Below are 16,136 nucleotides of genomic sequence, written 5' to 3'. Positions count from 1 at the left end.
CAGTTTTCAGGAGCTACAGCCAGAATGGCCCTGCTGGGCAGGCCATGGCGGCTGTAGTCCTGGCTGGTGGATTTGAGACACCCAACATCTTGGGCTGGGGAACAGGAACATGGTTTTCCCCTCATTCTGGAGACCCAGGTTCCCGGTTGTATCCCCTTCCTCTTTCTTCCTTTCTTTGTTTTTGTTTTTGTTTAGGCTTATTTACCTAAGTAATCTCTGCACCCTTTGTGGGGTCTGAACTCAGGGCCCAGAGGCAAGAGTCACATGCTTTTCCAACTGAGCCAACTAGGTGCCCCCAGCCCCTTCCCTTCTCTAAGATTTCCCTTTATCTGCTGTCTTCCTCTGAGCTGTAAGCTGACCCTTCCATCTTTCCCTAATCCTCCCAAGACGGACAGAGTTTCCGGGGATCAGAGCTGGGAGGGGCCCAGACAATTCTCTGAGGACCTTTTACACCTCTGGAACGCAAAGCCACTTGCCCCAGTCCGACCTGTCTGATGTGCAAGCCCCCCAGGCCCACCCTGTGTCCCCCCCACCCCACACTGATGCTGGCGGCCTGGGGATTTTCTAATCCACACATGAAGTCCAGAGAGAGGCTGACATTCCTGCTTGCTTCAGCAGTACATATGCTAAGAAACAGACAGGGGCTGACATTTGTCAGAGGTCACAGTGAGTCCTGGTGCCTAGGATCAGGGATCCTTGGGCCTCCCCAGCTTCTTCGCACTGACACCCCTCGAATACAATTTCTAGGCACCTGGTAAGCAGCCAGAAGGGGGCGGTTTCTGCAAAGCAACTGGGAGGGAGCCATTAAAAACCACGAAGGAGATTGGAAAGGGCTAATCCTAGATTAACTAGGGGGATGGACCCAGGGTATTGGGCTGGGGCAGAGGCAAGGGCCCCATCCAGGTACAGAAGTGACTTGGGGGTGGGGGGGGACAGTGTGTGCTTGGGGGAAGGATTGGGGGTGGGATTGGGCTTCCTCTGGGTGGGAAAGGGTTAAGTCCTCCTCTGTGCTTGGGGGAAGGATTGGGGGTTGGGATTGGGCTTCCTCTGGGTGGGAAAGGGTTAAGTCCTCCTCTGTGCTTGGGGGAAGGATTGGGGGTTGGGATTGGGCTTCCTCTGGGTGGGAAAGGGTTAAGTCCTCCTCTGTCTCCCAGGCTCCAGCACTTTGCACCCGACGCCCCCATTAGGCACTTCCAAACTGCTTAATTTGTACTTTCTCCTCTTGGGCCTCCGGCAACAGCAGCGGCACCCAGAGCCTCAACCTCATGTCCTGCCTGAACCCCTCGCAGCTCCAGAAGGTAGGGCCATGTGGGGTGGGGGTCTCTCCGACTTCTAGTAGACCCTGGAAACTCAACCCCACCCTCTGCCATTTTTTTTTAATTTATGTATGTATGTATGTATGTATGTATGTGACAGAGATCACAAGTAGGCAGAGAGGCAGGCAGAGAGAGAGGAGGGGAAGCAGGCTCCCTGCTGAGCAGAGAGCCCGATGCGGGGCTTGATCCCAGGACCCTGGGATCATGACCTGAGCTGAAGGCAGAGGCTTTACCCCACTGAGCCACCCAGGCGCCCCTGCCATTTTTCAAAAGATGAAACAAACCCAGAGTAGTCAGTGTCCAACCACCGAGTGACGGAAACTGTAATAAAGAGTAAAGATCAGGGGCATCTGGGTGGCTCAGCCTTTGGCTCTGCTCATGATCTCGGTGTCCTGGAATCCAGCCCTGCCTCAGGCTCCCTGCTCAGCGGGGAGTCTGCTTCTCCGTCTGGTTCCCCGCCCTGCTCTTGATCTGGCACACTCGCGCAACTCTCTCTCTCTCTCAAATACATAAATAAAATCTTAAAAGATCAGGCAGCCTAGGAGTGGTTCCTGATTGCGAGGAGAGAAGCGGGAGGAAGGCAGGCGAAGCTGGGGCGGGGGGGGGGGGCGGGGCGGGGCAGGGCCCGGAGTGGGGGCGGGGTGAGGAGAAGGCGGAAGGCCCCGCCCCGCCCTGAGCCCTTGGAGGGCCGCAAAGTCCCACCTGCGGTCAAACACGAAAAGCTAATGCTTGGGAATTAGAGTGACGCAGACTTAAAAAACGTGTCGCTCGTTTATTCCTGACGACGAGAGGAAAATGCTGAAAAATACAGAAAGTCTCAAAGAAGAAAATGAAAAACCACCCATAATTTCCAACCCCAAGACTTAGTATTTTGGTAGACATCTTTTTTTAAAAATTATTAACCTTTTTTTTAAAGTTCCCATATAATGTATTATTTGTTTCAGGGGACTGAACAACTTTAAAACTTTAAAAGTTTCAGAGTACAGGTCTGTGATTCATCAGTCTTACACAATTCACAGCACTCCCCATAGCACATGCCCTCCCCAATCTCCAGAACCCAGCCACCCCATCCCTACCACCTCCCTTGCCTCCAGCAACCCACAGTTTGTTTCCTGGGATTAAGAGTCTCTTATGCTTGTCTCCTCTCTGGTTTCATTTTCCCCTCCCCTCCCCTAGAATCTTCTTTCTTGTTTCTCAAATCCCTCATATCAGTGAGATTATATGATAATTGCCTTTTTCTGATTGACTTATTTTGCTAGCATAATACCCTCTAGTTCCACCCACACTGTTGCAAAGGGCAAGATTTCATTTTTGATGGCTGCATAGTAATCCTGTGAGTGTGTGTGTGTGTGTGTGTGTGTGTACGCACCACATCTTCTTTATCCATTCATCTGTTGATGGACATCTGGGCTCTTTCCATAGTGTGGCTATTGTGGACATTGCTGCTATAAACATTCGGGTGCATGTGCCCCTTTGGATCCCTACATTTGGATCTTTGGGGTAACTACCCAGTAGTGCGATTGACAGCCCTAGAAACTTTAAAAGTCGATCATAATAGCTACTTCTTAAGAGAGCTTGCCCACCGTTTTTTTAATGTTTTTTTCTTTTTTTAAAAAAAAGATTTTATTTATTTATTTGACAGAGATCACAAGTAGGCAGAGAGGCAGGCAGAGAGAGAGGGGGAAGGGAAGCAGGCTCCCCGCGGAGCAGAGAGCCAATTCGGGGCTGGATCCCAGGACCCTGGGATCATGACCTGAGCTGAAGGCAGAGGCTTTAACCCACTGAACCACCCAGGCACCACTATTTTATGTTTTAAAAAGATTATTTACTTATTTATTTGAGAGAGAAAGAGAGAGTGAGCAGAAAGGGCAGAAAGAGAGGAAGAAACAAACTGTCACTGTGCAGAGAGCCTGATGCAGGGCTCAATCCCAGGACCCTGGAATCATGAACTGAGCCGAAGGCAGATGCCTTAACCCACTGAGCCACGCAGGCGCCCCTAATTCGTTTTTTTTTTTTTTAAGCTGCTTTTTTCTTTTCCTTTTAAGACTTTGTCAGAGAGAGAGAGCACAAGCAGGGGGAGCAGCAGGCAGAGCAGGCAGAAGGAGAAGCAGGCTCCCCGATGAGCAGGCAGCTTGATGCAGGACTGGATCCCAGGACCCTGGTATCATGACTTGAGCCGACGGCAGACATTTAACCACCTGAGCCACCCAGGCGGCCCCCACTTTTTTTCCATCCCCCAGTGTATCAAGCACACATGTCCATGTCAGTAAATATTTTTCTGCCACATGATTCTTGTCAGCTGTGCTGAGTTCCACATAGAACATACTTTGTTGAATGACTCTCCTCGTGCTGAGCACTTAGGTTGTTTCTGATTTATTGCTCTCGTTCAACTAGCCTCAGTGGAGACCCCATCAGTATATCTTTGCCGCTCTATTTGCTGAGCTCCCAACTTCTTATTTCCGAAAGTTCTCGCGGGAGCGTGTCTGCTGGGTCAGAGTTGGCTGTGGGTGACCCAGTTCCCAAGGAAGAAGTGTTCAGCTCGATACTGATGTGAAGATTAAGTATCTTTAAAAAAAAAAAAAAAGGGGCGCCTGGGTGGCTCAGTGGATTAAGCCGCTGCCTTCGGCTCGGGTCATGATCTCAGGGTCCTGGGATCGAGTCCTACGTCGGGCTCTCTGCTCGGCGGGGAGCCTGCTTCCCTTCCTCTCTCTCTCTGCCTGCCTCTCTGTCAACTTGTGATCTCTCTCTGTCAAATAAATAAATAAAAATCTTTAAAAAACAAAAAAATAAAAAATAAAAAAAAATAAAAAAAAATTAAAAAAAAAAAAAGATTTTGGGGGGCACCTGGGTGCCTCAGTTATTAAGCGTCTGCCTTCAGCTCAGGTCATGATCCCAGGATCCTGGGATGGAGCCCCGCATCAGGCTCCCTGCTCAGCGGAAAGCCTGCTTCTTCCTCTCCCACTCCCCCTGCTTGTGTTCCTGCTGTCACTGTCTCTGTCAAATAAATAAAATAAAATAAATAAGGATTTAATTTATTTATTAGAGAGATAGAGAGAGCAAGCATAAGCAGGGGGAGGGGCAGAAGGGAGAAGGGAGAAGCAGACTCCCCACGGAGCAGGGAGCCTGACAGCAGGGCTCAACCCCAGGACCCCGAGATCATGACTTGAGGCAGACGCCCAACCCACTGGGCCACCCCGGCGCCCCGAGGATTAAGGCTCTATCACACACAGCTGTCCAGAGACCAAAGGGCCCACAGTGGGTGGGTAGGAATGTCCCAGATTCCCACATGTGGCAGCCAGAGCTGGGCATCATGGGGGAGAAAGGGAAGGGGTGGGGGAGGGCTGTCAGCAGTTGGAAATCGGGTACTTCACAGGGGGGTCAGGAGGTGACGTCCAACGCTGAGATCTTACGAGGGTCTGCCGGCAAGCAGACCCACCTCTCAACAGCTGCAGAGTAAGAGGTCTGGAGGCAAATGAGAATAAGCTCACTGCTTTAACCTCCCCCGCCCCCAACCCTGGCTGTCTTAGTACAAAGCCCATTTCCTTGCCTGGCCTGCCCCCCTGCACCCCACTCCACTCACCCCCTGTCCCCCCTTCTGCCTCCACCGTCACTTTGCTCCATCTGGCCCCTCCCATGCTCATGTACTTCACCCGTCCTGCTCCCTTAGTCTGGAAAGTTCATCCTTGTCTCTCCCACTCCCATTACCCTGCTGGTCCCTTTATTGATTGATTGATTGATTGATTGATTTAATAAAAGACTTTATTTATTTATTTGACAGAGAGAGAGAGATCACAAGCAGATAGAGAGGCAGAGCAGAGAGAGAGGGGAAGCAGGCTCCCTGCTGAGCAGAGAGCCCGACACGGGACTCGATCCCAGGACCCTGGGATCATGACCTGAGCCGAAGGCAGAGGCTTTAACCCACTGAGCCCCCCAGGTGCCCCCCTTTATTTATTTATTTTTTAATTTGAGTCACTTTTTTTCTTTTCTTTTCTTTTGAAATTTTATTTATTTATTTGACAGACAGAGATCACAAGTAGGCAGAGAGGCAGGCAGAGAGAGGAAGGGAAGCAGGCTGCCCGCTGAGCAGAGAGCCCAATGTGGGGCTCGATCCCAGGACCCTGGGATCATGACCTGAGCCGAAGGCAGAGGACTTAACCCACTGAGCCACCCAGGCACCCTTGCTGGTCCCCTTTAAATGTCACCTTCTCAGAGCTGCTCCCCTGAGACTCCTCTGTCTCCCTGCTGAGCAGAGAACCCGATGCAGGGCTCAATCTCAGGACCCTGAGATCATGACCCAAGCCAAAGGCAGAGGCTTAACCCCCTGAGCCACCCAGGCGCCCTTTGTTTGATGTCAGCCTCCGTTGCTAGACTGTAAGCTCCAGGACGCCAGGCTTCCTCATTACTGTAGCTCCAGCTCCTAAAACTGTGCTGGTACACAGTAGATGCTCAATACATTTTAGCTGACTAAATGAATAAGGTTGTATTACCCTGTGCCTCAAAGCCCACTGGAGGGGAGGGATGGTGACACTTCCCCTTCCGCCTTGCTTCATTCAAGCAACTACTATTGGTTGCTCCCCAATGGGTCCCAGATGCCGTGCCTCCGGTAGGGGTGTGTTGTGGGGGGAGACCAAGCAATGAACAGGACACTTGGTCCTGTCCTCCGGCACACTTGGGTTTCAGGGACGGGTCAGGTCAGTCCTCACAGAGAGCATTGGAGAGGGGGGAAGCCTGAGTTTTCTCCTCACCTTCAGTTTCAGGAGGATGGATTCCTGGTGCTGGAAGGATTTTTCTCGGCTGATGAATGTGCCGTCATGCAACAGAGGATTGGCAAGCTAGTGGCTGACATGGATGTCCCTGTCCACTGCCGCATAGAATTTTCTACCCGGGAAGAGGGGCAGCTGAGAACCAAAGTAAGTGTCTGTGGCAGGTGAGAATCTGCGGCAGGGATCTGGTCTTTGAAAGGGAGGGGAGGGGGCTCAGGCCCCAGGCAGAGAAGCAGCCTGGGACGGAGGCCCCCAAAGCCCATGGGCTCATTCTGATAAGAGATGGAGCCCTGAGCCCTCCCTGAGCCAGGCTCAGTGCCTTGTCTGCGTATTTCCTCGCTCCTCACTGTGGATTTATAAGGTCAGTATTATTACCCCTGTTTGACAGCTGGGGCAAATGAGGCCTGGCTCACTGGCCCCACACCGCGTGGTCAGTAAATTGATAGAATGAGGATTTGAACCCCGATCGTCTGTTCGCTGCTCTGCCGAACTTCCTCAGTGGTTCTCCTGCTACAAGGGCCTCTTCTGTGGCCAGCAGCCCGGAATGAGCCAAGTGACTCTGATGAACACCACCGCCCCTCCCCCAGCCTTACCCCTCAGGGAGGCTAGAAACCCAGCTTCTCCACCCCCACCCCTCGTGACTTAATAGGACTCAATATAGTTTGAGAAGGGTAAGTTGAGACTCGGGGGTTCTCCCACACAGTTCACTTAACCCTTTGGGAGCCTGTCTGTGGGGGCGCCTGGGATACAATCATAAACATAAAGAAAAAAAAAAAGAAAAAAGGATCCTGTTTGTGGTGTGGCCCCGGAGCCAAAACTGTGGTCCTAGCTGCGCAACACGGCTCCTTCACGCTGAGGAGCTCCTGCCATCTGGTGGGCGTAAAGGGAATTACAATGGCCTGAAGACTGGGAACCCAAAGAACCTGAGTGGGGGGCACTGTTCAGCAGGACTAAGGGTTACAGAGTAATTTCCTCTGGCCTCACCCCCGCCTTTTAGGTGGGGACAACAAAAATGGGGGTCCAGTGCCTAGAGACAGGTCACTCAAGGCCCCATGGAGTGAGGGTGCCAATCTTGTGCTAGGAAGCTACCTTCTGAGAATATTCCAGAGACCAGTGAAGGGTTGGAGGGAGGATGGGAGAATAAAATGTATGTATCTTGGTTTATAATGCTTGCAAAGAGCTCAGCACAGTGCTGTATTCAGTAAACCCTCAATATTCACCACTGATATTAAGACTTAGAAATGGGGGGGTGCTGCTTGACTCAGTTGTTGAGCGTCTGCTTTTGGCCTCAGGTCCTGGTCCTGGGGTCCTGGGATCAAGCCTGGCATTGGGCTCCCTGATTGGCAGGAAGCCTGCTTCTCCCTCGCCCACTCCCCCTGCTTGTGTTCCCCTCTCTTGCTGTGTCTTTTTTTTTTTTTTTTAAAGATTTTATTTATTTACTTGAGAGAGAGAGACAGTGAGAGAGAGCATGAGCGAGGAGAAGGTCAGAGGGAGAAGCAGACTCCCCATGGAGCTGGGAGCCCGATGCGGGACTCGATCCCGGGACTCCAGGATCATGACCTGAGCCGAAGGCAGTCGTCCAACCAACTGAGCCACCCAGGCGTCCCTCGCTGTGTCTTTATCACATAAATAAAATCTAAAAAAAAAAAAAAGAAGAAGACTTTGAAATAGGCATTAGGAGGAAAAAGATCAGAGGTGTCTGGGTGGCTCAGCCAGTTAAGCATCTGACCTCGGCTCAGATCCTGATCTTAGGGTCCTGACTTCAGGGTCCTGGATTGAGCCTTGTGTCAGGCTCCCTGCTTGTCCTTCTGCTCACCCCCCACCCATGGGCATGTGTACACACTCTCCCTCTTTCAAATAAATGACAAAATTTTAAAAGATTTTATTTATTTATTTGACAGAGAGAGACACAGCGATGAGTAATAGTTAATATTCATCATTTAGCCAGGCTCTGGCTGAGTGTTTTCTGTTTTGCCAAAGCAGTAGCAGTACGATGATGATAAAAGCAGATATTCATGTAGCACTTACCACGTTCCAAGGACTGTACTAGCACTTCATGTACACTAATTCATAATCGCTGCAACACCCGACAGGATACCTTTAGTCATATCTATATTTTACGAGGAAACTAAGCCCAGAGAGGTTCAGCAACTTGAGTTGTGGTCACACAGCAACTCCTTGGCAGGGCTGGGATTTGAACCCAAGTATTCTAGCTCCACGGTCTGTGCTCTCAACTACTGTAAGATTCAGCCTCTGTCCGAAGCCTCCATCAATCCTGACGAGGTCAGTTCAATGATTATTTCCCTTTACAGATGAGGAAACAGGCGTGGAGTGATAACAGGTGACCCAAGGCTACTTGGGAACTGCGCCTGTTGGACTACGGTGCCTAGACTCAGAATCACACTGTATTGAGCATAAGAATCATGTGACTTACTAAGTGGTTTCCAAGAAATTTTATGCTGGGGCTTCCTAGTATGCTTCCAGGCACAGGCATTGGGGGTTCCTGTTCACTGTGCCTCAGTAGATGAGTTTGAGAACTTACTTCTGGGCGGTTGGGAAGCATGAGAATCCTCTTGCCTCTTGGCCAGCCCCAGCTCTGACCCTGTGATGCTCTCTCAGTCCCTCTGATATCCCCTCTCCCCAGGGCCAGGGTGACAAAGACTATTTCTTGAGCAGTGGTGACAAGATTCGCTACTTCTTTGAGAAAGATGTTTTCGACGAGAAAGGTTCGGAGCTGGGGCCCCTGGGGTGTGGGAAGGGCTAGACTGGGGTATCTCCCCCCAGGGCTGAGGGCTCCCCACCGAGGCCAGTTGCCCAGCGGAAGGTGGACTCCAGCTCTTTTGTCTTTACCTGTTCCTTGTGCTACAGGAAATTTCCTGGTCCCTCCGGAGAAATCCATCAATAAAATTGGCCACGGTAAGCAGGTGCCTGGGGGCAAGAAAACAGGGAAGCTGAGGCCCGAAGAGCCCTGGGGCCTAACCCAAGGCCCACTGTAAGAGTTAGTGGCCCAGCAAATGGCACTTCTGGCTTCAGCTCACACTTTGGGCCTGCTGCTCTGGCCTTATGATGCTAACCCTAGATGCTACCAACATAGCCCTGGGAGAGGAGCCAGCTGAATCCCCGTGCAGATGATCCAAACCTCAGGCCTGGGGCGCTCCTGGCCCTTACTGCTTTCTGGAGCCTCCTTCAGGAGTACCTAACATGTTGGCATGGTCCCTATTCTGAGACCCCAGATGAAGCTAGGATGTCTTCTTTTTTTTTTTGTTCCCCCAGGATCATATATTATAATTTATTTTGCAGACCGCTTTTTTTTTTTTAAAGATTTTATTTATTTAGAGAGAGAGAGAAAGAGATTTTATTTATTTAGAAGGAGGAGGGGGAGAGGGAGAGAGAGAATCTCAAGCAGACTTCCCATTGAGCGTGAAGGGCATCGTGGCTGTGGGGAGGGCAGAGTGGGAGACCTCGATCCCAGGACCCTGAGATCACGACCTGAGTCAAAATCAAGAGTCAGGCACTCCATCGACTGAGCCACCAGGCGCCCCCACTCGTTTTTTTGTTTTTGTTTTTGTTTTTTTTTTAATTTTTTTTTTTAAAGATTTTTATTTATTTGTCAGAGAGAGAGAGAGTGCAAGCACAGGCAGAGAGAGTGGAAGGCAGAGTCAGAGGGAGAAGCAGGCTCCCCGTGGAGCAAAGAGCCCGATGCGGGACTCGATCCCAGGACGCTGGGATCATGACCCGAGCCGAAGGCAGCTGCTTAACCAACTGAGCCACCCAGGCGTCCCCCCCACTCGTTTTTAAACTTGAAGTTACATCATACTAGTAGAAAGAATTTTTGTAAAAAATTCTTTGTTAAATCTTTGTAAAAAGAATTGTGGTAAAATATATATAATATAAAATTTGCCATCCTAACCATTTTGAAGTATAAATTCAGTGGCAATAAGTATATCCAACCATCATTTCTAAAGTTTTATTTATTTATTTTACTATTTTTAAAAAATATTTTATTTTATTTATTTGACAGAGAGAGACACCGCGAGAGAGGGAACACAAGCAGGGGGAGTGGGAGAGGGAGAAGCAGGCTCCCTGCTGAGCAGGGAGCCCAAGGCAGGGCTCCATTCCAGGACTCTGGGATCATGATCCGAGCCGGAGGCAGATGTTTAACCGATTGAGCCCCCCAGGTGCCCCCTATCCCTTGCTTTTTGTAACAACAACAATAGTTAAGAGACGACCAGACCAGGCATGTGTTAGCCCTTCGAGTCTTGGGGCAGCCTGAGAGGCAGGACTGGTCTTCCGGTTCTGCGGTACAGAGGAGAAACTGAGGTTCATAGGAGATGAAAATGGTCACTTGAAGCATCACAGAGTAAGTGGCAGGACCGAGACCGCTACCAAGTTACAGATCCCTTTGAATCGGGTCTGGATTGAGGTTTCCAGATGGCTGCAAGGCCGAGAATCAGGCTGGGGCCCGATCTCTCCGTTATGAGCCGGCAGAAAGCTCCATGAGTACAAACAGGTGAGAAGCCATAGTAAGGCCCCTGTCTGGGTGCTCAGGGCCAGGCTCAGGGGGACGCACGAGGGCAGAGGGGCTGGCCCGTCAGCCTGCCTCTGTCCTGCAGCTCTGCATGCCTATGACCCTGTCTTCAGGAGTGTCACACACTCCCCCAAGGTGCAGGTGAGTGAGGGTGTGGGCAAGGGTGGGGGGGTGGCCCAGGTGTGAGTGTGGGCAGGCTGGAAGTCTGACCTCTGTCCCGTTTCCAGGCCTTGGCCAAAAGTCTGGGCTTACAGATGCCGGTCATCGTGCAGAGCATGTACATCTTCAAGGTGAGCTCCCTGTCGTCCCCAGGCCTCAGTTTATCCTCTGTAATATGGGCAGAGTACTCATACTAAGCCCCTCCTTACCATGGGCCAAAAGCTGCCTCCCTGAGGAATTCCTAAGTTGCAAGGAGAACATGGGAAATCTGTCTCCTCGGGGTAAGGCGCCTTGCACTTAGTAGGTGCTCAGTTAAAATTTGGTGGCAGGAAGGAGGAAGGAGGGGGCCCCCCAGGACTCTCCCCCGCCTTTTTTTTTTTTTTTTTTTTAAGATTTTATGTATTTATTTGACAGAGACAGAGGGAGAACAAGCAGGAGGATTGGCAGGCTGAGGGAGAGGGAGAAGCAGGCTCCCTGTTGAGCAGGGAACCCAATGCAGGACTCAATCCTAGGACCCTGGGATCATGACCTGAGCTGAAGGCAGACACTTAACCGACTGAGCCACCCAGGCATTCCTCTCTTCTCCCTTCTTTTGCTATTGAAATGCTCTGCTCCCAGCTTCAAGGCCTAGCTCACTGCCACCTGCTCTAAGCCGACTTCCAGTTTTGCCTTGGGAAGAAAGGGACCCATCTCTGATCCTGGGGCTGAGTGGCTTAACTTCAAGCCTGGGCCCCGGCCTCTCTTGCCACCCCTCACTTCTGCCTTTGCTCTCAGGAGGCGTGCATGTGTTCGGACTCGGAGCACCCTGTGGGCAGGGTGGTTTTTCTCTCTGCCGCCCTCCTGGGCCTGGCACACGGTGGGACTCCATAGCTGGGTGCTGGCGTGGAATCCTTAGAGGCAAACGCATCCAGGACTTAGAGTGGTCCCTGCTCCAACCCACTGTCCTCTGGCCTCACCGGCCCTTCTTCTTTCTTGCAGCAACCTCACTTTGGTGGCGAAGGTGAGCTGAGAACAGGCCATGGGGTCCAGCAAGGGTCACGGTGGGACATCTGGGGCATCAGGGGTTGTCAGGTCTCTGGAGGGAGGGATGGCACTTGCTGAGATGTCCATGGGCAAGAGCCTGGGCCAGGAAGGAGAAGCTACCTTTTGTTCCTTTTTGGAACTGTCTATTGGGAGGGTGTTCTGGAGTCCTTGGCATAGTGGTTCTCGAACCTGGCAGCACCTCCTAGCTGGTTAAAATAGATTCTGGGGCCCCAGTCCCTGAGCTCTTGAGTCAGTAGGGTTGCAAGAACCTGTAAACATGTATTTTTCTTTTTTAAAGATTTATTTATTTGAGAGGGAGAGAAAAAAAAAACCACACATGAGTGGAAGGATGAGCAAGGGGGGAGAGAGAGAGAGAGAGAGAGAGAGACAGAGAAACAGATTCCTGCTGATTGTGGAGTCCCACTTAGCGCCGGATCTCCGGCCCCCAAGATCATGAGCTGAAATTAAGAGTCAAATGTTCAACTGACTGAGCTACCCAGGTGCCCCATGAACCTGTATTTTTAACAAGTTCCCTGGAGGACTGATTTAACAGAGAAATTGCTGTTGTAATTTCAAACCCCCTGGATGCACAGATCACTTTTATAGCCTCCCTCGTGGGTGATTATCTACTTCTGCTTAAATACCTCCCATGACACAGGCTCAGCCCCTCAGAGCCAGACCTTTCCTTCATTGCATGAGCCCAAGTTGGCCGCCTTGGGACTGCCCACTTCTTCCTACCGTGCAGCCCAAGGACAGTCTCCCGAAGGGATGAGCAGCCCCTCCCTGAGTTTAGCAACCCCACCTCCTTTGGTCTTCCTCCAAATGCTGCGGAGTGCCCGCTGTTAGGACACCTTCCTCTGGACACTGTCTGTGTGGATCGTTCAAGTCAAGTTTGGGGCTTGGAAAACACACAGTTTCCTGGGAAGGAGGGAAAGGAGGCTAGCATCCGTGGCCTGAAGTCCCTTGTTCAGTGGTCTTCCGTCCTGGCTGGGCCCCAGCATCACGGGGAGGGGGTTGAGATGTGGATGGGGCAGTCGCACACCCTCGTCTCTTTCCGTACTGCCCAGTCTTACGCCACCTGGTGGACCCTCTGGTGGCTGGAGGTGCTTGTTCTGGTTCAGGACGGTGCCTTTAGTTGCCTGGCTGGAATCAAACCACAGCAGCCACTTTTTAGTGATTACAGTGTTGGGCCCGGTACTGAACACTTTTCACACGCTGTGTTGTGGGGGCCTCCAGCCACCCTAGGAGGTAGGTTACTGCCGAGGCCACTTCACCATTTAGGAAAGGGAGGGTGTTTTGTTTTGTTTTTTAAAGATTTTATTTATTTATCTGACAGAGAGAAATCACAAGTAGGCAGAGAGGCAGGCAGAGAGGCAGGCAGAGAGGCAGGCAGAGAGAGAGAGGAGGAAGCAGGCTCCCTGCTGAGCCGAGAGCCCGGATGCGGGACTCGATCCCAGAACCCTGAGATCATGACCTGAGCCGAAGGCAGTGGCTTAACCCACTGAGCCACCCAGGACCCCCAGGAAAGGGAAGTTTTGAGAGGTTACATCTCGTGCCCCGAGTCTCCAGGCCGGGAAGCGGTGTGTTTCCTACTGACCCCGGAAGGCTCTGAGAGCACCAGGGAGTGGGGAACAAGGCCAAGGTGAGGTGGGCTAAGTTCCTCATGCCCAGTCCTGTTGCAGTCGACCCTCACCAGGACTCCACCTTCCTGCACACGGAGCCGCTGGGCCGGCTGCTGGGCCTGTGGATAGCGCTGGAGAATGCCACTCTGGAGAACGGCTGCCTCTGGTTCATCCCAGGCTCCCATACCGGTAAGGACACCTGTCTTGCCCTGCCCACTTGTATCCTACCCTCCCTGGCAGAGAGACCTGGGTAAAAGAGAGGCTGAAGACTCCACCTTGTCTTGCAGGTGGGGTGTCAAGGAGGCTGGTACGGACCAGTGATGGCTCGAAGCCTGACGTCAGCTTCCTTGGGTCAGAGCCTGTCCGGGATGCCAGCCTCTTTGTGCCCACCCCAGCGCGGAGAGGTAGGCGGGATGCAGAGGGCAGGGAGGCGGGCCCCAAGGCTGTGCCTGTGGCTCTGTGCTTGCTCGGAACGCCCAGCTCCCCGGAGGGCCGTGAAGTCACAGACTGGGAGGTGGGGCTGGATGGGCTCTGGGAAAGTGAAGGCCGCACCATTACCTGGAAGGCCTCCCGGATCAGGCTAGAATCCAGACTCTGCTGTCTCTTCGGCCAAATGACTGAAACTTTCTGAGCCTCAGTCTTCCCGAACGTAAAGCGGGGAAGTCAGTGAGATGGACGATGTACAGAAGATGGGGCACAACGCAGATGCTGAACCAATGCTGGCCGTTCCTTTTTAAAACAGGGCAACCTGATATCCAGTTGGCCTTTTTTTTTTTTTTTTTTTTTTTTAAAGATTTTATTTATTTTTGAGAGAGAGTGAGACAGAGGGAGAAGCAACTCCTGGCTGAGCAGGGAGCCCAATGTGGGAAGCCCCAGGACCCTAGGATCATGACTCGAGCCAAAGGCAGATGCTTAACCACGGAGCCGCCCAATCGCCCTCCGGCCCAGCTTTTGATAGCGAAGTCCCAGCTGCCGGGCACAATATAGACACTTGGGCCTGGTTCCACAAACACCGCAGAAGGGGAATGCCCTTGCCAAGGCTTGCCAAGGGCACAGGTCACAGCAGAAGGGACTTGGTCCCAGGGGGACCTCCGGCCAGCAGCACAGCCTCTGACCCTGGGGCAGGCCCCTGAGCTCTCCAGGATGGGAATGGGTGGGGGGAGGGTCCTTTGTCCCTCCCTGCCAAGTGTTCTCCTGACCTGCTGCATTCCTGCCAGGGGACCTCGTCCTAATTCACGGGGAAGTGGTACACAAGAGTGAGAAGAACCTCTCCGACCGCTCACGCCACGCCTATACTTTCCACCTCATGGAGAGCTTGGGCACTGTCTGGAGCCCGGAGAACTGGTAGGTGGCAGGGGGTGTGTGCGCATGCCCTGGACAGACTCCTGAAGAGGTCCTGGAGGCTGGGAGCAAGGTCATCTCTCTCTCCGCAGGCTCCAGCCCTCAGCTGAGCTGCCTTTTCCCCCACTGTACACCTGAGCGCCCTCTCCGGGCTGGGCCTGGCCCCTCTAGGGGAAGCTGTGGGCCCCCCGTACCAGCGCCTCGCCAGCTGCCCAGCTGCCAAGGGGAAGTCGAATCTGTCCCCCTGTGCTTTCTTCCTGCCAGAGTCTGTGCCCTTCAGCCCTGCAGACAGAAGGGCGGGAGGTAGCCAGCGGGCAGCAGGAGCCCCCGGTGGGACGGTTGGCTTTCGGGAGACCTCCCTCTCTCTGCCTCTCTCCTGCCCCACCCCAGCCTCCCCCAGGGGAGGCAGCCTTTCACCATGAAAGCATTCTGGCCACTTCTCTGCTAGCTTCCCACTGTTCTCTCCTCTCAGATGCAATTCAGATTAATATGGTACAAGACATACAATAAAACCAACTTCTGGATTCAGCTTCTCGACCCTTCTTTTTCCCAAGCTGCCTTGCTTTCGAGATGAGAGTGCTGCTGAAACTTTTCCCCGGTGTCCTAGCCCTGCCTGGTGAGGTCTGCACGATTTTAATAACACAGTGGGCGTTTGCTGTGCCAAGAGCTTTAAGTGTGTTGTCACACTGCGTCCTCACACCTCCCGGTGAGGATCTTATCATCTGGGTTTACAGACGGAGAAGGTGACACATGGTGTGGGAAGTCTCAGTGACCTGTTCCTGTCCTGGGGCTGTTCAGATTAGCGACTCAGCCAGCGCTTCTAACCTTTGCTCCCCAGTACTCCTTGCTCAGGGAGGAGAAAAAACCAGGGCTGGGAATAGAGTCCCAGATTCTGGCCCTGGCTTTGTGACAGACTTGTTTTCTGGTCCCAGGCCAAGACCTTCTTTTTTTTTTTTTTTTTTCTTTTTCTATTTTTTTTTAAAAGATTTTTATTTATCCATTTGATAGATAGGCCACAAACAGGCAGAGCCAGAGGCAGAGGGAGAGGAGAAGCGGACTCCCCGAGGAGCAGAGCCCGATGTGGGACTCGATCCCAGGATCCTGGGATCATGACCCAAGCCTAAGGCAGACGCTTAACTGACTGAGTGACTCTTCTCTCTAGGCCCGCTTTGCCACCTGTACCATCAAGGGGCCAGAGAAGGCCTCCATGGCCCAGACCTTCTGTAGGGGCAACGTGGTTGACATTCAAGATCTGCACAGCTGGGGTTTGGCCCAAAGGTTACAAAATGGGACTGCAGGGGTGCCCGGGTGGCTCAGTTGGTTAAGCGTCTGCCTTCGGCTCAAGTCATGATCCCATGGTTCTGGGATCGAATCCCCCATCGGG

The 16,136-nt window shown here is 52.4% G+C and overlaps 1 protein-coding gene across 1 annotated transcript; it reads left to right on the top strand.

The window, feature by feature from the left end:
• The first annotated feature begins 1,140 nt into the window (after positions 1 to 1,140).
• Positions 1,141 to 15,280, top strand: PHYHD1 (phytanoyl-CoA dioxygenase domain containing 1). The gene is made up of 11 exons (XM_059143399.1): positions 1,141 to 1,298; positions 6,068 to 6,226; positions 8,724 to 8,805; positions 8,948 to 8,995; positions 10,693 to 10,748; positions 10,835 to 10,897; positions 11,745 to 11,766; positions 13,472 to 13,600; positions 13,699 to 13,815; positions 14,629 to 14,755; positions 14,845 to 15,280. The coding sequence occupies exons 1-11, from the start codon at positions 1,266 to 1,268 to the stop codon at positions 14,888 to 14,890; spliced, it is 882 nt and encodes a 293-aa protein (XP_058999382.1). The 5' UTR covers positions 1,141 to 1,265; the 3' UTR covers positions 14,891 to 15,280.
• Positions 15,281 to 16,136: the final 856 nt, after the last annotated feature.

This window comes from Mustela lutreola, chromosome 12, assembly GCF_030435805.1.
Source record: "Mustela lutreola isolate mMusLut2 chromosome 12, mMusLut2.pri, whole genome shotgun sequence".
Classification (NCBI taxonomy): Eukaryota; Metazoa; Chordata; class Mammalia; order Carnivora; family Mustelidae; genus Mustela; species Mustela lutreola.
Note: the sequence above shows the minus strand (reverse complement) of the source record. Positions and strands in the feature narration are given on the sequence as shown.